The sequence below is a fragment of the Catharus ustulatus genome, chromosome 10 (assembly GCF_009819885.2).
Source record: "Catharus ustulatus isolate bCatUst1 chromosome 10, bCatUst1.pri.v2, whole genome shotgun sequence".
Lineage (NCBI taxonomy): Eukaryota > Metazoa > Chordata > Aves > Passeriformes > Turdidae > Catharus > Catharus ustulatus.
In genome coordinates this window covers 10,872,427-10,895,372 of record NC_046230.1, presented here as the reverse complement: position 1 = coordinate 10,895,372, position 22,946 = coordinate 10,872,427, and the positions used below count along the sequence as shown (strand labels likewise).

The 22,946-nt window shown below is 38.4% G+C and overlaps 1 protein-coding gene across 1 annotated transcript in view; it reads left to right on the top strand.

Moving 5' to 3' along the window:
- The window catches only part of DNER (delta/notch like EGF repeat containing), a 119,319-nt gene that overhangs the window by 79,623 nt on the left and 16,750 nt on the right, over positions 1-22,946 (top strand). The window contains exons 6-8 of the mRNA XM_033068974.1: positions 1,966-2,119; positions 4,810-4,923; positions 14,425-14,649. Of these exons, the coding sequence (XP_032924865.1) occupies positions 1,966-2,119; positions 4,810-4,923; positions 14,425-14,649 (493 nt within the window). The remainder of the gene's footprint in view (positions 1-1,965; positions 2,120-4,809; positions 4,924-14,424; positions 14,650-22,946) is intronic.

Here is a 22,946-nt window from a genome sequence, read left to right as displayed (position 1 = left end):
TAATTTTCATACAATATTTCTCAAATATTATAGTGACTCACTATGAGTTGAACTAAATACTAAAAGTAAGAGAGAGTAGAAATTAGTTTTGTTCTGGTCATCTTAACAACTTCTTTGCTATAGCAAAAAAAAAGATTTTTTTACTCTCCTAATTAGAACAGCAAACAAGTACTACATTCCAACTATATTTATAATGTGGTAAAAGTTGGATAATAGCAATTTATTAAAAAAAAATTGCAATCCAAAATTAAACAATAGATTTCCACTTAATCAAGTAAAATACACAGATGATTTCTTGATTGATAGAGGATAATTTTGGAGTTCTTAGTGACATAAATTCTAGCATAGTGGTGGTGTGGAGCTGCTTCTTGACTCAGTTTTCCTCAAATATATTAGTACATCTTATGTATTCAGGAAAAAAAAATAGTATCAATTGACGTAAGTGATGATAACCTAATCTTCTCCACAGAATACCTTGTCAACGTCTTAGAACTGTTACCTGTCATTAGATATTACAGATTGAAGTGTTACAATGCTTTTCTTTTGCAACTTTCAAACCCCATTTTGTTAACCACTCTTTATGGTAAATTGATCCCTACATCAAAGTCTTGGAGAGATATATTATCTGAGTCTTTTTTAACTTCCTGTTTCACCATCATTGTTGAAGCAATGACTGATGGTTGCATTGTTTAAGTGTATTAATGTCTACATTGTAATGATGAGCTTTTAGTGCAGGCAGAGCCATGCTGCTTGTGTCTCTGTAGACAGCTCACATGAATTATCTTTAAAGATAGTTACTGTGCTATGTGAGTATAATAATTTTGTCTCTGTTTGGGTAACCTGCTTTTCTGAGCCTTGTTTGGAAACCTGTCATTGATGATGTGTGAGATATTCAGAGCTGTTTTGTGAAGAGGTTGGGGTAAATTCCAGAACATGTATAGACTGACGATTAAGAAGTGCTTCTGGCACTCCTGATAAATAACATACTCATGGTTTTGAGTTTTGAAGCTGTATTATATTTATTCTTATATAACTCTACCAGTGTGATATTTGTAAAGAAGAGAGAAATCTAGAGTTCACCAAGTGAAGTTTTCTATTTATGTGAAGATGATTATTTTCTACTTAAGTCACAGCTGTTTATTCATATGAAGCAAAACCAAGCAAAAATAGAAGCCCCCATCTCTTTGTTTCTAGTTCCATGCATGTTCTGCACTTTGCATTCCAATGTTTGTTCATGGGACAGCTGCATTCCAGCCCTTAAGATCCGGCTTTGAAACAGAGAGTGAGTGATGTTGCCATCTAGTGTTTAACGAACAAAGATTCAAATGCCACCTAAATGCATACAGAGGAGAGAGCTTTCCTTGCTTCTTTTCTTGGAGATTTCCTTGACCTTAATCTTAGTCACCTGAACAGTTTTTAAATCTGATTTTAATATTTTAGTGCCAACAAAAATGTACCATATCAAGTCTCCTGTAGGTACTTTAAACCTCTAAGAGGTGTAGTAGTCTTGATTTTTATTAAGCAGCAAAGTTTGGAAAAGGTAATGAATACACTCAGAAGAAGACATATTTTACAGAACTGAAAGGGGCTGAAGTACCATTCTGGGAGCCTGTCATGTTAAGAGTGCATATCTGTAGTAGGATTTTGTTGCAGTAAATCTGCACGTTATTCATTCTGACAGTTATTTCAGCCTATATCTAATTTCTGAAATGGCAGAAAAAATGTACAATTACTTAGATATTATGGATATGATCCCAGACTCCTTGTCTAGATGAAATTATTAAAAATTTGAGCTGTAGAATTGGTGCAGGTTTAGTATTTCAAGGAGTAACTTTGCTCAATTTGTGTATTTATGGCAATTACTGCTGTCATGAACAGGAAAACCAAACCATCTTTGTTCAGAGGTGTATTAAATGAAAACATAACTTATTGTGAAGTAGAAATACATACCCTCTTTGTTTTTAGGCAACATTTTTTTGTGAATGTGAAGATGCATATACGGGTTCCCTGTGTGAAGAATTTGATGCCTGTCAGAGCCAACCTTGCCAGAACAATGCAACCTGCACTGATGTAGCACAGAAACATGACAGGAACAATTTCACCTGCAGCTGCCTGCCTGGTAGGTTTTGAATTCTTGAATAATGCAGCTTTGCTTGACATTTGGTGCATATAGTTTTGCAGAGCAGTGAACCGTGCAACTTCTGATACCAGAACAGACAGAAAATGCAACAACAACATAAGGGCAGTGGGAAGTTCTTCACTGGTGAAAAATGCCATTGAAAGCACATGTATGTACCTTAACCCTATGAGGGAATTAATCATAACTACTGGAACTTTACCTACTAAAAACACATGAGCAAAATTCAGTTTATATCAGCTTTTTCTTTATCATCTCTTTTCCCAGAAGGGTTCTGTGACCACCACACATAATCTTAGGTTTAACTTTTTGGTTTTTTAAAATAATTCTTCTTGATTTTTTGACATATCAGATGTCTAATGTCATTCAAATGGCTCAATCATTGTCACCTTCAGTGTTTTGTGTTTCTACCCATCATCATTTTATCCACCAAAATTTGTGTCCACACACTGAAAAAGAGTCTGGAAAACTAACTGTTTTCATTTAACTTTGAATTTAAAAAAAAATAAAATTAATTTCATATGAAAAATATTAAAGAAAATTGTGGGTAAGAGTTTAATTATCTCATCTATCTGCTTATGCAAGTTTCAGAAACATTTATATGTGACATGATCATGTTTCCCAAATTCTGAAAGAAGAAAATAATATGAAGTTAAATATCAGCACAAAATGCAGAGGTGTAACAATTCCTAGTGTGTATCTCACCAAAAAGCTGGCTTTTCCCCCCCTTCTCTGGTGATTGTTTAGTACCTCTGCATTTCTAGTCCTGCAATGTATTTAGGATGCTATTCCTGAGTCATATTCTCTTTCAGATGGACAAAAACTGCACTATAGGTGGTAATAAGATGGGACATACTTATTTTTATAAATGTTTCATAAAATATTATCTCTAATGAGTTTTCCTGCAAGCTGTATTGACAATTGCAGGAAGTCCAATTCTTGTAGCAAGATTCAGAGCAGCACAATCGTTTTGGCCTTTGTGCCACGTTCTTTTGGATTCATGTTGAATTCCAGGGTAATTTTGAACCTTCACAAACTTGGTAACATTTCAGAGATGGAAGAATGTTTAAACTACTTAAGCACATTCACTACTGTGTTACAATTCATAAAAATAATCAGCTGAATGTGCAAACTATAAAGCTTGAAGCCTATAGATGAAAGAAGTCAGTGAATGCAATCTTCTATAATACTTCATTGTTGCTTTTGTAGAATTTATGTGAATTTGAGGTCAGTTAGAACTACAGAAGATCACTAGTTTTCCAGAGTGAAGCTGAGACCCCTCCCTGCAAATGCTTCAACCCAGTCAAGAGAATCTGCCATATGTCCTGGCTTTCAAGTTCAATTTTTTCCTCCAGTTTAGGTGATTTAATAGGATCATTTTACAATATATAGCAGTTTCTTTTTTCAGGTTTTGCATTGCAGATTGCAGAGAATAGTTTCATAACTTAGCTCTCTATAGCATGTAAAAATGCAAGGTATACAGAAAGTCTTACAGATGTTTTCCTGTAGTGGTGCTGTAGCAACTCTAATAAGTTGTCTGTGTTGACAACTATTTTATGGTGACATCATAAATTTAAACAGGTATAGGTCTTACTTCATACAAAAACCATACCAATTTTGATTTTGATTGCATTAAAAATAATTAGTTAATAAAACTGTGAGTGTTTCCCCCATTGGAGGGATTTTCCCCTTCTTTTTACTTTTTCTCCTCTGAATCAGCTAAATCTTATCCATGTATGTCCTCTGTCTCACCTTGGGGTCTTTCTCTTCTATATCTGTTCATAGTAGTGTTCATCTGGTCATAGCTTCCTAGTCTTTAACACCAGCCATTTAGTTAAATTTGCTCATTATGGAAGATATTCATTATTTTTTGTAAGGTTCCCTGTGTCTGTGTGTAGTATGTAGTTTTTTTTCTTCAGTCATGCATCTAAGATATTTTCTTGGAGGTAATTCAAAATTATAAAAGGGGAATGTGTGGTTGGTATTTGGTATGAAATTTAGGTATGGAGTGCAGAATGATTTAGATTGTATTCTAAGTTTGTTCATTTTTTGGGGATGTGTTACAGACATCAGACATATGGAACAAAGCAAACTTATGGTCCAATAGTATAATACACACAATCTGTAGCTTGTGAACTTATAGAAGCTTATTTGGAAGAGTTTGCAACTGTGCTGAGCAGTTCTTCACAGCTCCCACTTAAAATAAACACTCTTTTTGAAGCCCAGAAGTAGGAGCAAATGACAGTCATTCAGCATATGCACAAATAATTCATAGTGTTAATTTCTGTTTAAAGCCTTGCTAACTTGAGATTCAAGTTGCATTTGAAAATAATTCCAAAATGACTCTATTTTTTTGGTTATGTATATGAGTACCAACGAGGACCCAGTATCTATTGCCAATTCACCAGTGATGTCAGAATATTGTGGTTGGTAAAATACAATGGATGCAGTCTCTAGAATTCTGCTGGTTTTTTATGCTTCTCCTGTGAAGTATATGTTGTAATTAGAAACCTCATTTTATAAGAAATAAGAGACTGTCCTGGATTTTTTTGCTTATATTGGTTAATTTGATTCAAGAGAAGCAATGGTACTATTTGGATGGCCAAGCAATATGTTTAGTGGTTGACCCTTGTTTTTGCTCCATCTTCTGAATATTGTGAGCTGTTTTGTAGGTTACACTGGAGACCTGTGCCAGTCAGAGATTGATCATTGCATCCAGCAGCCATGCCAGAATGGAGGGACCTGCTCATCCCACCTCAATGGATTCAGCTGTCAGTGCCCAGAAGGTAACCAGCAAACACCTCTCTAGTACCTTGAGCAAAGTGCTTTTTCTTGGGGTGTACTTAATCTAAATTTTCAGCTATATTGACATGTAGATATGTATATTTAAATGTCTTAAAAATTGTGCCTTAGCTTGTAATTGTTCACAGAAAAGAAAACCAGATGAGAAATCTTGGTATAATCAGCAGCAGGCTATGAAGTGTTGTAGATGAGTGTCTTGGTGTATATGTGGTGCAGAAATGTTCTTTCATTTCACAGTAGAAATCAGGCTCCAGCACTGATGATAAAGGTGAATTTGAGGAGACTCTTTTATGGTGTCCAGTAAATGTGTGAGAAAAAGATGCCTCCCTTGTAGTATTTGCACATTTCTGCACATGGGCCAGTTGGCTAAAATACGTGTAAAACTAACAGCTAAAGGAATTATTTGAATCTCCAAAGTTTTCATTAATTCTCCTTTCCATTTAGACATATTCCTTTCTTGACATGAAAGCTTCTCACTGATTCTCACTGGTAAACCTTTCAAATGTGAAACAAGGACACCCCAATGCCAGAGTGTGCTTTCATAACTCCGTGCTGACTGCAATGACAGATCCCTAAATTGCGCATGAAAAAATTATCATGAGTGGAAGCTTTCAATTATGAAGCTTCCTATTAGTTATTTATAATTAAGATTAGAACTTTGAACTAATTATACTTCTGTCCTTCCTTGATCTGTGGATGTTGGTTTTGTTCTGCCAGCACTTTAATGCTTGCTCATAGGGCGCTGGTAATATCTACTTGCTTAATAATGAAGATCATTTGTAGTTTCTTCAGAGTGCTATGCTTTAAGACTTAACTGCTGTGTCGAAACATAGGCTGATATATTGTCAGCTGTGCAGATCCTGGATGTGGAAAATTTTTGGAAATGGTCTCCCTTATAAATAGTAGTGAAATTCAGGAGAAAAACATTAGATATTAGACTTGGTCAATATTTTACTTGTGATTTTATTAAGAAATCTGTTCAAGAATCTTTAAGGATGCAGTGGAGGAAATTATCTTTCCAATGATGTTGGCAAGAGCAGCTACTGGGAGTTTTAGTTGTTTTCTCTCTGCCAGACATAAAATGGTGTTTTAAAAAGTGTTTCTGTGTGTGGCTCGCTAATTGCTCGCTCCTGAGGCCTGTTAATGAATATGCTGATCATGCCTCAGCTTCTCTCTGCTGCTCAGGGGACAGGGTCCTGGTGTGCTGAGGGCCTGGAGGGCTGTGCCAGGCGCTGTGGCTGTGCTGCGGTGCCAGCAGCAGCTCTCAGTGCCCTGCTGAGGCTGCCCTGCCCTGGGCACTGTGGGACTGTGGCTGCTGTCCCCTGGGTGCCGTGCCGGTGGCAATCAGCCGTGAGGGGAGCCTGGCCAGCCCGGCCTAGCCCGGGGCCTTGCAGCAGCGCTGCTCCCACCATGGCACCTACAGTCTGTGCCAGGGCCCCACACTGTGTCTGTGGGGAGAGCAGAGAGAGAAACTGCCCCTGCACCTCCCTGCAGAGCTCGCTTCCCTTGGAGACTGACACAGAGGTTTCTGCTGTGCCACTGCTTGGGGCGCGCAATTCCCACCGGCAGCAGCTTTTTCTGCTGCAGGACAACCAAGTCACTGGTGTTTCTTCTTGGCTTGCTCATATTTGGATATCTCTGTGTTGAGATACTTGATTCCTCAGTCTTGTTGCCTGCTTTGTTCCCTGAATATTTATATTCTGCTCCTTTCTTTTCCATCAATCCATATTTGTGTTTGAAGTTTCCAATTGTTTGTTTCAAGTTTAGTTTTGGCAGTGTTATTGGACTATCTTAGTGTTTAGGCCGTATACATTGCTCTTTTTCCTTCTGGGCACATTGGGGTACCATCTTCTTAGTATTCTGGTCTTTTTGTTTTTTGGCACTTCTGTTTTTGCTGTTTGTTACAAGCTTGTGCTCCTTTGCTTGGAGACTTGAGGTTTTCTATGGTTTCTGAACTTGCCTTAAAGACACAATGTGATGTTTGACCCTCCCAGAGGAAGGAAAAAAACAAACCAGTTTCTTAGTGCCTTCCAGAAGAACCTTTCTGCTCCTAGGCTTTGTTGATAGGCAAACATGCTTTTTGGGTTATCTATCTGAAACTTTCTGTGCAGAGTTACCAGTTCTAGTCTCCAGTATTACTTCTATATTTCTGACAACAGCTGTGTTGTAGAGAAAAGATGGAATTGGGGGAAAAGCTGTTACTCTGTTTTTTCATTTCTATGTCTGACACACTCACATGGTATAAATGTTTTCAAAAGCACTGGGGCAACAAAAGAAAAAAGGCTTTTCTGAAATACACTTACAACTCCTGTTAAAATCAGGTGTTATACCTTGACCTGCATTATTTCCAATGTAGAAAAAGCCTTTGGAGGGGATAGAATATTTCAGAAATCACTTTCTGGACTGGCCAGAATTATTTCTCTCAGAAAGACTAGTTTTATATTAGTTCCTTGGATGTAAGGAAATAATTCTTAGGTTTGTAGGAACAAATGGCATTGAGTGTGCATGGCTGCTCTTCTTGCTCTTCTTTTATGATAACTCAAGAGCAATCCTAAAGCTTCTTCCTGACTCCCTAATAGTTGCTGGTGGTTCAAAGAGTGTTTCCCACGAAGTTACACAGCTGTACCTGTGATGAGGGTGAGTGCTGGCACAGAAGTGGCACAGCAGGTCTGCAGGGGCCCATCCATTGCTCTGGAGTAGCCTCAGGGGTATGCTATGTAATAAGGTGTTGCTTCTTCGTTTTGTTCTGGAAGGTCTAATGCCAATGAGCTGAAGAATTCAGATATCTTGTGGAAGGAAAGAGAGAGCTGATTTAACAAAATGTATTGTCTAAGTTTACTAATGACTACATCTTTTGAGGTGTTATCCTTTCACGGAGGCATAATTTGGGAGCTTTTGTTTGGTTTTAATCTCCAATGAGATTCAGTAGTTTTTGTAAATACAACAAAGAGTAGTTAATTGAAAACTGCAGATGCAGTAACTTGCGAATTTGCCTACCAACCCCCAATTTTCTAATTTAAGTGAGGTCTCTTGTTCTGCTGCTGTTCTGCTGTGCTTAATAGTAATCACTTGTTGAGAAAAGGTTTTTCTTTCTGTAGTGCTAATTCAGCACAGTGGGGAAAGGTAACCAAGGAGCTCATGTTTGTGTAGGAACTACAAACTACAGATATAATGTGGCTTGGAAGAGAATAAGAAAATGTGGCAAGTATTACATGAGGAAAAGAAAAAGATGGCAGGTAAAGGAATGAGATAGAAAAAATGAAGAATGATCTTGAGATTGTGGATTTCTTTTACAAACAATATCTGTGGTTCATGAAAAAGCGCATGATAACTGACAGGAGGCCAGATCTGAGGCAGTGAAAAAGCAGCCAATCTCAGATGTGAACAATTCATGATGATTCTTTAGACAATTTTACTGTCTTAAGAGTCCTTTAGTAAAGAAAATTTCATTGTGCTTGCACATTCCATTTTCTGTGGGATGCACTACAGGTTTTAATATCCAAAATACGTCAGAAAATAAACTCTTATCTGAAATTGTTGAATCACATATACTAAAGAGAAAATTGGATTTTATACTTGAATTTCTTGTGAAAAAGTATAAGCAATACTAAAGACTAAAGAATTTGTTTAAAATTTTGAAACTGTTACTGTGAAAATAATGTTTGGAGCTTGTACTTGCTTACAATTGGGTAGGGATCTTTGATTGTTTTATTAATTTTATGTCAATAAACTTACATTAATAAACATTACCTTCAAATGATTGTGTAAAGGAACTTCTAGACATTCTAAAACCCTACACATAGTAAACAGGCCAACCTGAAAATGGATATTTGAAATTTATATTCAGAATAATTTCCTCCTTATAATTTTTAAATATCTCCTGTCATTTTCTTCCACTTCTTGTAGTATATAACAGATTATTCTATTGACAGTAACGTTAATGGATTTTATTTGAACCGATTGGGGCGCTACTCATCAATTTGCAAACTTGGTTACTCCATTTTCTTTAAGCTTCTAAGAAGTTATGTGTATTTCCAAAATACCCTGAAGTGGAATTAAATATAGAAATACAGTAGTTTCACGAATACAAGCCGCACGGAGTATAAGCCGCACTTCCGGTGCCTCGACAATGTTGCTGTCTTTGTCAATAGATAAGCCGCACCCCGAATATTAGCCGCACTTTCGTTCGTAGCGAGAATCCGTGCGCAGCTTTCACAAATTGGCCAATTAGTAACAGGATCGCGGCATAGCGGGCTTTACTGGCTCGGGGCGGGGCCAGGAAGGCTCGGCCCGCTCATGGTTGCCGACGGGGCCAGCCGGGGGGTGCTGCAGCCGCCGCCAGGCTCACTGGCCCCCCCCTCTCCTGTCAGCACCGCCTCGCTGCCGCGTTTGCTCGCCCTGCCGGCGGGCCGGCCGCCCCGCTGCTGCATTTGCTCGCCCGGCTGGAGGGCTGCTGCCGCCGCCAGGCTCGCTGGCCCCCCTCTCCCGTCAGCACCGCCCCGCTGCCTCGTTTGCTCGTCCTGCCAGTGGGCCAGCTGCCGCCGCCGCTGGCAGGCACGCCGGCCGCCCCGCTGCTGCATTTACTCGCCCTGCCGGCGGGCCAGCTGCCGCCGCCGCTGCCAGGCTCGCCGGCCGCCCCCTCCCGTCTGCACCACCGCCACGTTTCCTCGCCCTGGCCGGCACTGCAGGCCCCCGCACCGCCGGGCTCCCCCACGCTGCTGGCCCCGATTCTGCTGGGCTTCCCTCGCTGCCAGGCAGCCCCACCCGCCGGCCTTCCTGCTTCTGCCATGCTCCCCTGCACTGCTAGCCCCAGTTCTCCTGGGCTTCCCCGCCCTGCTGGCCCGGGCTCTGCCGCCCCCCCTGCCCCGCCCTGCTGGCTCAGGCTCTGCCACCCGCCCCGCCTCTGCCAGGCTTTCCCACCTCAGCCGGGGCCGGCCAGGCTCCAGCTTGGCTTGGGGCTGCAGCGGGCTCTCACTTCCGTATTGCCAGCTTTTAGAATATTGTTCATGTATTAGCCGCCCTCGAATATTAGCCGCACTTCCGGGTTTCCACCAAACTTTTGGTCAAATTGGTGCGGCTTGTATTCGTGAAATTACTGTAATACTTGGAAACATAACAAACCCCTGGTTGGAATAAATAAATGTCATTACATTAAATTAATAAACAGATATTATTAAATAAGTCAACATAAGTTTTAGAGACGTTGAAGCTACTTATCCTTATTTATGTAGGTATCAAATTCACTGAAATCTTTGTTAACAGTTAAAAAAACCCAACTGTATGGAAATTGCCTGATTGTGCGGTAAGGAAATGTGTTCCTTCTGGACACAAATTTTGTAAAATTAGATAGAATGAAAGACATTGTATTTGTGCGTATATTTGTTTTACACATTTTGAAGATTTGGAGACCTTTTGTTAATTTTGTTCATACGATAATATTAAAATAATTTAATAGTAGACTATGATTCAGAACAAAGCCAGACAATAATGAGCAAAGTGCAGATCAGTTATAATAAAGAAATAAACTTCTTGCGAGATGTTTCTGAAGTTCTGTTCCATGCAAGTTTAATGTCCTGATGATAAGTACAGATTAACTGCCTTCAGTGTTATAGGAAAACATTAATCTTTGATAAAAATAGCTTTCATTCAGCTGGCCAACCCCATTAAACTGGCCTGGGTCTTGAGCTATTCCTACATACCATATGTAGAGGTCACCAGCTTGGACAGAAGGAGCAGAAATATTTTAATTTGGGTTAATATATTTTTGGAAAATGGTCATCTGCAAAAATGGATGTCAGCCATCTTCTAGAATGAAAGAAGACACAGAGAAAACAATGCTATGATAATGAGTTCAACATATATAGATTACTTGAAATTCACATTTTAGCATTGATTTTATTTTACTTTTGGCAGTTTGATTTGAGTAGCTGCAGGTAACTACTGCTGGCAACACATTGAGCAAAGGTGTCCTGAAATATTTGCAGGTGTTTCTGAAAATACTGGAAAGCAATAAATTTATGAATGCTCTTATTATGGTTTCTGTGGTTTAGAAAATAGAGTTTGACAGCTATAGAAGATGCTAAGTTGTGATTCATATGTGTTGATTTGCAATAGCAGCTAGAAAATGCACGCTGTCACCATGAATCTTAATTGGCTGGGAGAACAGAAGTTATTTGCCGAGACTCAGAATAGTTTAAGTTTCAAGGTTTTCACTATTTTCTCTCCTTCATTGTTCATGTAAAAGCCTTTTTTTCTAGTACATCTTTCAGATGTCATTCTAGTTTCTTTAGATTTACATAGAACAAACTTATTTACGATCTTGATCATAGGAAACTGGGTCACACAGCTGTTGCATATGGAAGATTTCCCAAGGTTACTGGTGATCAGAATGCAGAATTCTTTGTATTACCATAAGAGAGTTTAATTTACCTGAAGAACATTTTGTTGTTAATTAAGTTTTTTTATGGCTGTTTAGTTTCTGGTACTTTCCACTAATCTAATGTTTTTACCTGGCACCTTCCCAAATTGATCTTATTTTAAACAGACTTCTTCTTAATGCTTGAATGGGTTTAGCCTCTATTCATCTTTATCCAGAAAGACTTAGCTGGAGTGAATTTCAATCAAAATCCTAAAGCATTTTAATGATATCTTGATCCTTCTGATTAGTAACTTTTTTCTTTACATAATTCTGAAGAAATGTCATTTATTTCTATTTCCTCACAAGGCAAATTTATATAGGGAAAATAATAAATTGCTTGTATTTGTTCTAGTACTTATCCCTGCATTTCAAAGTTAAAGATTTTGTAATCCTGAGCCCTAACAAATCACAGACTTAATTTTTCACATACTTGTAATTGTTGGAATTGGGTCTAATGTAACATTCAGACAAGTTAGTTGTTCTACAAACTGTATAAAAGGCAGTTCACGGTGTCTTCAGAAAATATTTGACTTCTTGACTTGCATATGGCTCTTTTGCTTTCAGTAGCCAAGTAATTAAAATCTCACTATGATGAGAAATTTGGCTTTTATTCTGAGCTTTTCTGTCTCTGAAAACATATTTCTGATCTAGTTTCTATCACTGCCCTGGAGGTCTGTAGCAATTTATAAAGCATATCACCTAACTTAAGACTGTTATTCTTCTTGAAAACTAGCCAAATGACCTGATCCATGTAAGCTCAGACATTGTGCTGTGGGTTTTACCAGAATAAATATTTTGTATTATTGCCTTTCCTCTTTACTTTCTGTGTTATTCCTTGGTAAATTTCGTGGTCAGATCTTTCAAATTGCCACTAGACTTTGCATTTCAGCCATGTCCCTTTTACACCAGCAGTGACCTGCCTGCAGGGTTGGGACCATGTTAGCTGGTTGAAGAGCAGTTCAGGGGATATTTTTCTGCAGATAAACAATGATGATTCTTTTTCATCTGGAATTTTATTCTGTCGTCAGTCAATACACCTCTGAATTTGGTTTTTATAGTTATTACTTGCATTATTTATTTTCAGCAATTGGATGGGTATGGATTTAAAATGTTCATTCAGAAATGCCAGAATAATAGATTTTCATATTTTCTGCTTTGAGTATTCTCAGATATTTGACTCATGCTTGAGATTTGAACTTCCAGAATCACCTAAACGCATTTCACAGTGCAGTCAAAGATAGCACAAGGGCAACATGTTTTGGTGTATTTTAAACCTGCATATGTTCTTGAAGTGCTTTGTCACTTGAAACATTAGCCATCTGCCAGTAACCCCCTCTTTGGAGGCAAGATTACTGCAAAGGTTGTAGTGAAGTGGCATTAGTGTTGTTGTGTGACCTCAGATCTCCTTTTTAATCTGGTTTCAGAGTTACTTGAGAGATTTCACTGGACTCATTACCTGATCTCCTGCTGCTAATAGTTAAAAGTCCTTGCAGATTCTTTTAAGTCTGATAAGTTTTTATTACAACAGTACAGACTTTCTTAATTTGTCAGTGAACCATTGCTGGAATTACATCCTTGCTTTTGGAGTTCCTGTTCTGTGCAGTTTCTGATAGTTATCATCTACAAGAGGGACTTCTAGTATAGGATTCCACAGTACTTGTTTTTAGGCTCTGTTCAGCATTGGTGAGCAGGTGGTCCTGACAAAGCCTATGAAGCAATTGAAACCATAGGATAGCAAAATGGGGAGAACAGAAGGCTTCTGCCTGTTCTTCATCTGCGCCCTGCCAGACCTGATTTTCTCTCCTGGTCTATTGCAGAGTTTGTATGACAAAATTTAAAAGTCCAATCTGTAGATTATTTCTTTTCTTTCCATCTTTCTAGTTACCTTTTTTTTTTTTTTTTTTTTTTTTAAAGAGATTATTTTTCCATATTTTTCATGGAAAATTCTGATGCAAGACTTATGGTTATCTAAGCGAGATGTGGTGTTGAAAGTCATTTGTCCAGCACCTAATATTTTGAAGATTCACCTAATATTTTGAAGATGCCCCTAAAATCCTGCTGCCAATTGTGACCAAAAAAATCCTACTTTGTCTGGAATTCACAGAGCTGTTGTGGCCTCCCCATATTTTCTTAGTTCCATTAATATATTTTGTTAATTCTGTGAGTAAATCTCTGTAGTATGCTCTGTGTGGGTTACTCACCTTTGTTTATTATTATAGTGTAATATCAACAGCTTTTTTACAATGTAAGATATTCCAGGGAATTTTATGCCTGACAAGTGATGGTCTGGAGCAAATACTGTTTAAAAATACATATATATAATTGAGTGAAAAGGACAGTTGGCTCTTTTATTTGGAAGGATTCTAGAATTTGAATATACTTTTCTGACTTGCTTTAGAGTACAATAACCATGCATTGTGTTACTACATACATGATGTATGTGTATGTATACATACAAGCTGTAGTTACAGCAATTTATTAAAACTTTATTCTTCCCTGTGTCTGATGAAAAGTTCCCTTGCAAGAATATCCTTTTCCTTATGTCTATTTTTGGCATGGTGTTGCTTCAATAAGTCATTGTCTTTCCTGCTAATGAGAAGTCTGTTCTTGTAAAAGATATTCTTTGAATTACTGAAACTCAATAAACCTATGTTCTGTTTAAAAGGTTGTTATATTTGACATACATGTTAACAGTTAGGAAAAATAGGTCAGTTTGGGCTTTCTTCTTTTTTTATAGGCTAACCATAGCCTAATCTTCAGAAAATCTCTTCTGCTTCTCAAGCCAGATTCACTCAGAAAGCAGATAAGCACTGACAGTTTCAGCAAATATTTTTGAAATTCACTGCCTTAATCATTTATGGTATGATTTTAGCTGAAGCATCTCTTTTTATAGAATGTTAACGGGCAAAATTAGTTTTTTATTATGTAAGAAGTCTGTATTTTTATAATACTCATAGAAAAAAGAAAGGAATATAGATCTCTCAATGGCTTACTTTAACGTGCTTTAGTTATTAAAATTGTATGCATATCAGGATGTTTACTTATCAAACCCATTTATTTCTTTTAGGGTTTTTAGGAAACACTTGCGAGGACAAAATAGACCCTTGTGCGTCATCTCCCTGCCAGAACAACGGAACCTGTTATGCAGACAGACTTGCCTTCTCCTGCAGCTGTAGTCCTGGATTTACAGGACCTACATGTGCTCAGCTGATTGACTTCTGTGCTCTGAATCCGTGTGCACATGGCATTTGTCGCAGCGTTGGAACCAGCTACAGATGCCTCTGTATCCCTGGTTTGTACCAACAGTTACATGCTCTGTAAATCTTCTAATATTTTATATGTAGGTTCCATACATAGCTTAAAATTACTTCCTTTTCTTCTTTTCAGTCTGTAAAACAGATTGAGCAGATGTTCTATCTGTTTAGAGTAATGATAGGAATCTACACATTGCACTTGGAAAACCAAAAATTGCAGAGTGAGCACTGAAATACCCACTGAGATCCATATGGTTTGAGTGAACTCTACAGCTGTATTACAAAACTGCAGTCTGCAGGATAAATCTTTTTAAGGCAAGGCATCAGTACTGCAAGAATTGCAAAATTTGATAGAGAGAATGGAAAATGTGACACTGATCATTAGGGAAAGAGAAAAAAAGACAAGGTGACTGCACAAAGGTGGGAAAAATATTGGTTACTCCAAAGGGTTTAGTTCTGCTATCCATGTTTACATAAATTGTCTCTCTAGAGAAGATCCAGCAGGGCTGCTCAGGTGAATTGAGTGAGGAGACTCAGCTGGGAAGTGCTTGACAGCACAGCCTGACAGTCATGGGCTCTGTGTAGCAACTGGTTTAGCTCCAGATGTTTCTCATCCTTGTACTGATATAACAGAATAGTGGGGTGCTTTATCCATTTTAGCAATGATAATTAGTAGGTGAAGAAGCAGCTGAAATGTCTGATAACCAGTGCTACTGGTCCACTGCTGCTTAAGCACTTAGAGTGAGCACCAACCTTTGTTTTCACTTGAATAATTTTGTCACCTTTCTTTTTAGTCTGTTCCTGTAAAGCTACAAATTTGAAAACAAAATGAAATTAAGGATAAAACAAATTTCCATATACAAGGGATGAGCTAAGGAGCGATATTTGATCGTTATTAGCTCTGCTGTGACATTCACATTGTTCTACATTCCCTTCAGAGGAATACCTTCTCTCTGCTGCTTTTCCTTATTTTGTGAGAAACCAGTCACAATTCTTCATCTCTTCCATCTCAGTTTGCAGGATGTGCATCTATCCTACCAATCTATTTGTGGATATTTATGAATATGGGGATTTACTAATACAGCATTTTTTGGTGGTGTCAGAATTTATCTACTGTTTAGAGACATGAAAGGGATCATCAGAAATTTTTTGGGAGGTACTCAAAATAACCAGAAGCTATGGAAATTTGTTGTTGGAGTTGACAGATTTATAGTTAAATTACATACTCTTTTATAAAGGAGAAAAATATGATAGCGAAATGCAGATAATACTATAGTAATGTTACTTTATAATGCATTTGTTGACAGCACTTGTCATTAACAGTAGGAAAAAACCAGACATTTCTCTTTCCAAGTAATCCAGGGAAGTTTTAATCTTTGGCATATTCTTTGCCTGTAGTTCAAACAAAGAAAAGTTAGTAAAATATTCTAGATCAAATAATAGCTTTTTCCAGAACTTTGCCACCTAAACTTAATTAGAATTCCATGGTTTGGTTTTCTCAAAATTACTCTGTCTCTCTCAGGATTTAAAAGTCGTCTTAGATCTCCCATGTTATGGAAACTTATTTTTATTTGGACAATATTTATGCTTTTAAAAGTTAGGGATGAGGAGCTTAGAGGTTGCATCCAGGACCATATGTGGCACTTATTTAGTTGAACTCTTCTGTGTTGCTCCATGTATGACATTTAAAAAGTTATTTATTTTTTCCAAACATTTTTTTTGGCTGCGATAAACTTCACTTTTAAAAATAATATTACTTCCTTCACATAGAGGGAGAACTAGAGGCCAAATTAAGTGAACTCATCATTAATCTGTCAATAGTTTTATACTTGGCTAACTTATTTCAGAAGGTCATTTAAGCACTGCACCTAAGTGGCAGTAGGGTAGGAATAGACAGAGTGTTTCCTTCTTTTGTACTTTTTATGCCTTTTCATTGTTATGAACATATCATTATGGGCTTTTATTAAGTCATAGCAGCAGAACTTGAATCAATTATCTTCAGATATATTCCACATGAGTTGAAAGAATAACAGATAAATGGCAGTCAACTTCTGTGTATATCAACATGTAGAAGGCATTGTACATACACTTGGTTTGGGTAATTATTGAGTGTAAGGCAGATAAGAGCAATTAAACTTGAGGATTCCTAGGTTGCAATTCCTAAAAAAACCCCAAACTAAAGTAATGAATACAAGTCATAGCCTAATACATTTTTGGTATCTCTATCAGAAAGCAGTTTGCTACAGTGGGTGAGTAATGTAGTTATGTCTCTGGGATATTAAGAAGCTGGATTCTATTTACAATTTTGCCTGAAGAGACCTTGACTGTATCTGTTACATTACTTGCAAAGTGAATGGATAAAATTTATGTACAGTTTTACTAGCATTATCAAGGGTTAATAATGAAGATATTACCAGGAAAGAAAAAGTCTCTGCCTTGTGACCTTGAGGCTTTCTGAATTGCAGACACTCAGCATCAGTGTGGCAGTTCCTAGACCAGTAACTTCTTGTACAGGAGGCTTCCAGACATATCCCTGAATTCCTATACATAATTTTTTTTTAGGTATTTTAATGGAAAGGTTGTTAAATGACATTTTAGAATTTTCTTCTGTATTGATTATCTGACATGTCTGAAAAATGGTTTTAAAAACTTTGGAATCTGTCACTTAAATTTTGTCTTCAGCTCTAGGAAGTCTTTTTTTTTTTAAAGTATTTTGCAGAGGGTATAATTTTCTAATAGAGAAACAAAGTGCCTAAGAATTTTGCTTAGATGTGTGACCTCTCCCTCCTTTATGCACTGTTTAACGGTGTCAGTTGGATTTTGGATTTTCATCTGTGTTACTCAAAAATTAAACAAGAGAGGAATTTTAAATTGTTCCAATTAGTCCAAGGTCTGTGCAAGACTCCTTGCTTGGTAGGCAGTTTGGCTTCCTTGTTTTTTTGGCCACTCCACAGATTTGAAGAATGATAAATGATAGTGGTTATACTTGCATAGCTGCACAATTTGCAGAACATGAACAACCAGACATTTGCTACCAATTTTTTGTGTGCATGTTGGCTTTCTTCTAATAGCTTGTAGAGAAAAGCTAATTTGTATAAACTAACTTGGAAAGCAGTCTAATACTTTTGAATGTTCCTATTTGCAGAGTGGAAGGAAAAGTGTGTACATTATTTCCAAGTTGAACATACTTCAGCTGTCTGCTGAGGGGCTCTGTGGAATTCCCAAGCCTATGCAACCATATTTGCTTTGTACTCTGTGCGTGATTTTTCAGTTGCACATGAAACCTTACCTTGAATCTTTACTTACACGCTTACACACCCTAATTATTAATACTTATCACCTCGCCCTTTACAGGTAACAAAAAAATTCTTAGTGTTTGGACATTAGATTCAGAGTTTTCATCAAGTTTTAGTTCTTACCTCATATTAAAGAGCTAAGTCTAATAAAAGTTCTTGTGCTCATTTCTTGGATTTCTCATCTAGAGTCGGTTTGTGAAACTAGTGGGACCACTTTGTGTGTGTTTGTAGAATGTTTATTTAGTCCCTGGATCCCAAAAGGATCCAGAGGAGTTTCTTCCTCCTCTAAACCTTTTTACCCTTTAAACACAATTGTTTCAATACAGCTACCATCATAAATTTCAAATGCGAATATTTAATATAGTATTTTAATTTTGTCTGATCTGAACTGGAGAAATGTAGACAGAAATTGCATGCACAGCAAAGTCTTGGATTTGGTTTTTCTAAAGATATAGATTTTGAAACTGAAAAGCACATGTTCAGACATTAACACCTGCCCTCTATATAAGTATATATGATGGCATATATAGAACATTTGGGAAAAAAAAGAAAAGAGGAGTTTCAGAAAAAGTGCCACAGGGTACAAAAAGTGTCTGTAACTTTAGAAGTAGCACCATGGAGTATGTTCTCTTGATTTTACTGCTCATGCAGCTTAATAGATAGTTCTAGGAGCATAGGTTTATTTTAGTGCCTTAGTAGAGGCCAGAGCAACATTTGTCTGCAGCAGTTACAATTTTTCTTTTCTCTGTCTTTTCCCTTCCCACATATTGTAACTGGGGCAGGATATGTGAGCTCTGGAAGAAGTAACTTTAGGTTAATTCCAGCTCCTGACTGTCTCTGAGCCTGTTATTGCTTCTGTTTCCTCATCTTGTTTCCACTTCTACGTTAAGACAACCTTCCATGCAATCTGGCCATGGCTGGTGAGCATGGCTTCCTACCTTCCTGCCATCTGGAACATTCTTCTCTCTTTCTCTTATTTAACTGCTGTATAAGCTCAGACTTTAACTGAACACATTTATTTCCCGTCTATATAACATGCAGCTCTGTGTTATTGAACAACCATATATATGAACTGCTGCTGTTCCCTGCAAAATAGAGCTGTTTTGCATTGTTCCCCATTAGGCCTTCCCATAAAGATGGGATTTATGTTCTGCTGCCTTGATTGGATGAAGTGTTAAGTATGGATAAGCCCAGAGAATCACTATTGAGGAGTTAGTGTCTAAAAAGGCTAAAAAGATTTCAGCTTTATTTTTTATTGATTTCTAAAAGGAGAGTAAGCTTTTGCCTCTTTCCTTTGTTAACCTGATAGTGCAGATATCCTTGAGAGATTATTCTGATGTATCTTTTGCTCTTGAAGGCTTTGACAAAGCCCATGTCTTCTCCTCATCAGCCCGTGTGACACAGATTGTGGGCTCCCTTTCCCATTTTCTCCTACTGCAGTTTTTAGCAGCATGTGCAAAGACAGTGTGGTTCAGCATGTAACTGAAGACCATGCCAGAAAGCATCAGGAAAATAACCTACTCTCTTCCAGGCATCCTTCCTGTTGCTTAAGAAAGAGGAAGAAGAATTTGAGGATCAAGAGGCAACAGATCTGTTTCTGCTTTTGTAAGGACCAGTAGCAGAGGGATGGTCACGTAGGGGGAAAAGGGGTTACATAAGGACATCTCGATTTTAGCAGGTTTTTAAGTTTCCTGTCCATTCCTCAGCCTCTGAAGAGAGCACATCAAAATTGAACCTTCATTTTCAGGTTCTGCTTGAGTTCATGAAGATTCTGTTACTGAAGACATTTCCAATTTCATGTGACCTGGAAAAACTGCCCTTTTTTGAAGCCTCCTGTGGCTTTTTTTTTTATCCTGTTCAGGACACAGTAGCCGGAGAAGTGTTGTTAATGTAGGTATTTTTTCTCTCCTGAATATGTCCACAGAAATGTTGCACACCACAAAAGATGCAAAGAGTTGCATTTGACATTGGCTGTAAACATAAAAGCAGAAGAATCGTAGCATCACTAGGAAGAGAGGAAGCAACTACACTAGAATCCATTACTCTGAAGTTATTTATGAAAAATGCTCCTGTTTTAATCTAAATTCTTCAACAAAAATGCAGAAATTATTTATGTATCTTTTTGAAGATATACGTATGAATTCAGTGTATTACAGGGTTTATATAGCCGTATAATTTAAAAGCAGTAATACAAGGAGAAATGCTCATTAGGAAAGACAAGGTGCCTCTTATCTCCCTGAGGGGAAGCATGCCATTTCCACAGCAGGACGTTCTCCATCCCAGCAGTTCCAGCAGAAGGAAGCTGCTGGCCCCAGGGTGAGGAGATGAGGGTGAATTGTGTGTGGGTGAGACCTGCCCTCTCGTGGAGAGAGGAAACATCTTTCCCTGCCTGTGTGCAGTGTCTGGCAGCGTGGGCTGGCTGCAGCCTGAGGAGGTGATACCATAGTTCATATTGATTTTGGAAACTGGATAACTATTTAGTCACAAATTCCCTTCATTCTCTTGGAAGGGTGAGAAATGGAAAACATTTTTTCTGAGACTATCTAATTACATCGGTGTTAAACACTGGGAATTCCCATCTGTTTTACTTTCTGATTCTCCCATCTGATTCTGGTGGTTTGTATGTTGCCTATAGATCTCACTACATAAGGATATTTCATATACTCATAAGCTAGATGTGAAAAATATGTTTTACTGTTTTGGTAAAATTTAAAAGGTTTAATAAAAAGATAATAGGAGACACATAAAACAAAGGGTTAAAATTGCTTGGGTGCTTGGCAAATTGCTAAGAGCACATGGTTGTTTTGGGAATGCTTTTTAAAATATACTTTATAATACATTCACTTGTTGTATATTTATAGGTTTTTTTGCATAGTAAAAAAATTTGGGGAATTATTTAGTATGACTACTTTTTGGGTTTGTTTTTTAAAAGCATGTGTGTTTTTTGGCTTGTGGTTTTAATTTTTTGAAAATATTTTTTAAATTGGGTGGTGGTCCTGGCCTTTTGCAGTTGGTGAGTGTTTATAATTGTTGTGTTAGCTGTAAGGTCCCCATCACACATTTATGGGCTGTTATTTTAACTAGGCAGGTAGTTTAAGCATATTATTTTTAAAAAACTTATGTTTAACTTTTGCTATTAGAAGAAAAGAAAAAAACCTTATATTTATACAGAAAAGCTATTTTAACATTATACATATAGCATTTATTTTAATAGTTGCGAAAAGCCAACAATATGTTATGTACTTATAACACTAGATAAACTTCATTGTAGGCTAGCAAGAAAACCCATAACATTTAGCATTATTAATTCCCTCCTGCCTGTTTGACAGCTTTGGAGAAAGTAGTTCCTAAATGCTTCTTAATACCTTACTAGTCCAACTATTTCCTATGAAAGGACAATTTTTTGAGAATCTTAATGGATGGTATTGTCTATATATCTTGAGTAGTACTAACAGTTGTGTCTTCATAAAATTTTGTTTTCAGTTATCCATAATAGGGAGGGAGAGGGTGAATGCAAATGTGTCTGAAGGCAGCATTTGTCTGATTTTCTATTATTCTATGAGAATTTTGGGGAAAATTTAGACCAGGATACTGAATATAGATTGATTACCACTTACTGAGACGAGAATATGCCCCTCTCTTTGGTTCTCTGCTCATGAAAGATACCCTCCTTTCATATCTGTGAGTGTTGCTACTAACTAGAGATCACTTTGAGAAGTAAAATGGCACTGTAGAACCTACACTTTGTATTTTATACCTTTTTCCTGGCATCTGTATTCATGCCCATTGCATATTTAGTCATTGTATGTTCAGTCATCTAATTATTTTTATGTAATGAGGAACTTTTATAAGCACATGAAGGCTGTTCCAGTGCATGGTAATATATCATAGACTACACTATGTCTGTAATTTCCACTACTGTTAACACTAATGATTGTGTGGCACACTATGTAATGACAAAGGTGCTACTTTGAAGTGGTTTAACTCCTTTCCTATCTCATAATACCAATGTCTCAGTGGCTGTTAACAGACCATGTAGCTTTTCTCTACTTCTACTTTCTTTACCTAGCCAGTCCATAGTATTTGCCTATGGCTTGGGAAGGCTGTAAAGATGGAAGTACCTTAATGCTTCTAGAGTGTTTTGTACAGCATTAATGCTAAAACAAGTACAGTAATTTCATGACTATAAGGCGCACCATTTTGACTAAAATTTTCCGCCGAACCCGGAAGTGCACCTTATAGTCCGGTGTGCCTTATATAATGTACAAAGTTGCGACATTTGCCAACCCAGAAGTGTGAGCCCGCAACAGCCCAATCTGAGCAGAGCCCACCCGGTGGTGGCATCGGGGTTGCGCCGGCGCGGGGGAAAAGCCCAGGGGTGCACGGGGCTCCTGGAGCTGCACGGGGCTGCCGGAGCAGCGTGGGGAGGGAGGGAGCGGACTGCCGCAGAAGCCGCCAGTCCTGGCCACTCCGAGCTGCGCCCACTCCGAGCCGTTGCCGCTCTGAGCCGCTCCGAGCCGCTGCCGCTCTGTGCCACTGCGAGCTGCGCCTGCTACGTGCTGCCGCGTGCCACGCTTGCTCCGTGCCGCCGCTAGCCCTGGCTGCTTCGAGCCGTGCCTGCTCTGAGCCGCTCCTAGCCGCGCCCACTCTGTACCGTGGCGCACCGCGTCTGCTCCTTGCCGCAGCGAGCCACGACCGCTCCGAGCCGCCCCGAACCACCCCCGCCCCGAGCCCCGCCTCGGCAGCCGGCTCCTGGGGCAGGTGGAAGTGCCGGGCCCTGCACACGGGGAGGGCACTTGGGACTGAGTTTAAAGGCTACACCAATCTGTTAAAATGTTTCCAATTTGAGCACATGCCAGTAAACTCCTTGATTGTGGGATTCCTTTACAAATTAGTTACTTTGTTGCATGCGGCACGGATCTTCGCGGCAAAAAAAAAGTGCACCTTATAGTCCGGTGCGCCTTATCTGATCTACAAAGATGCGAAATTTGCTGGCTCCCGGGGGGTGCGCCTTATAGTCAGGTGTGCCTTATGGTCGT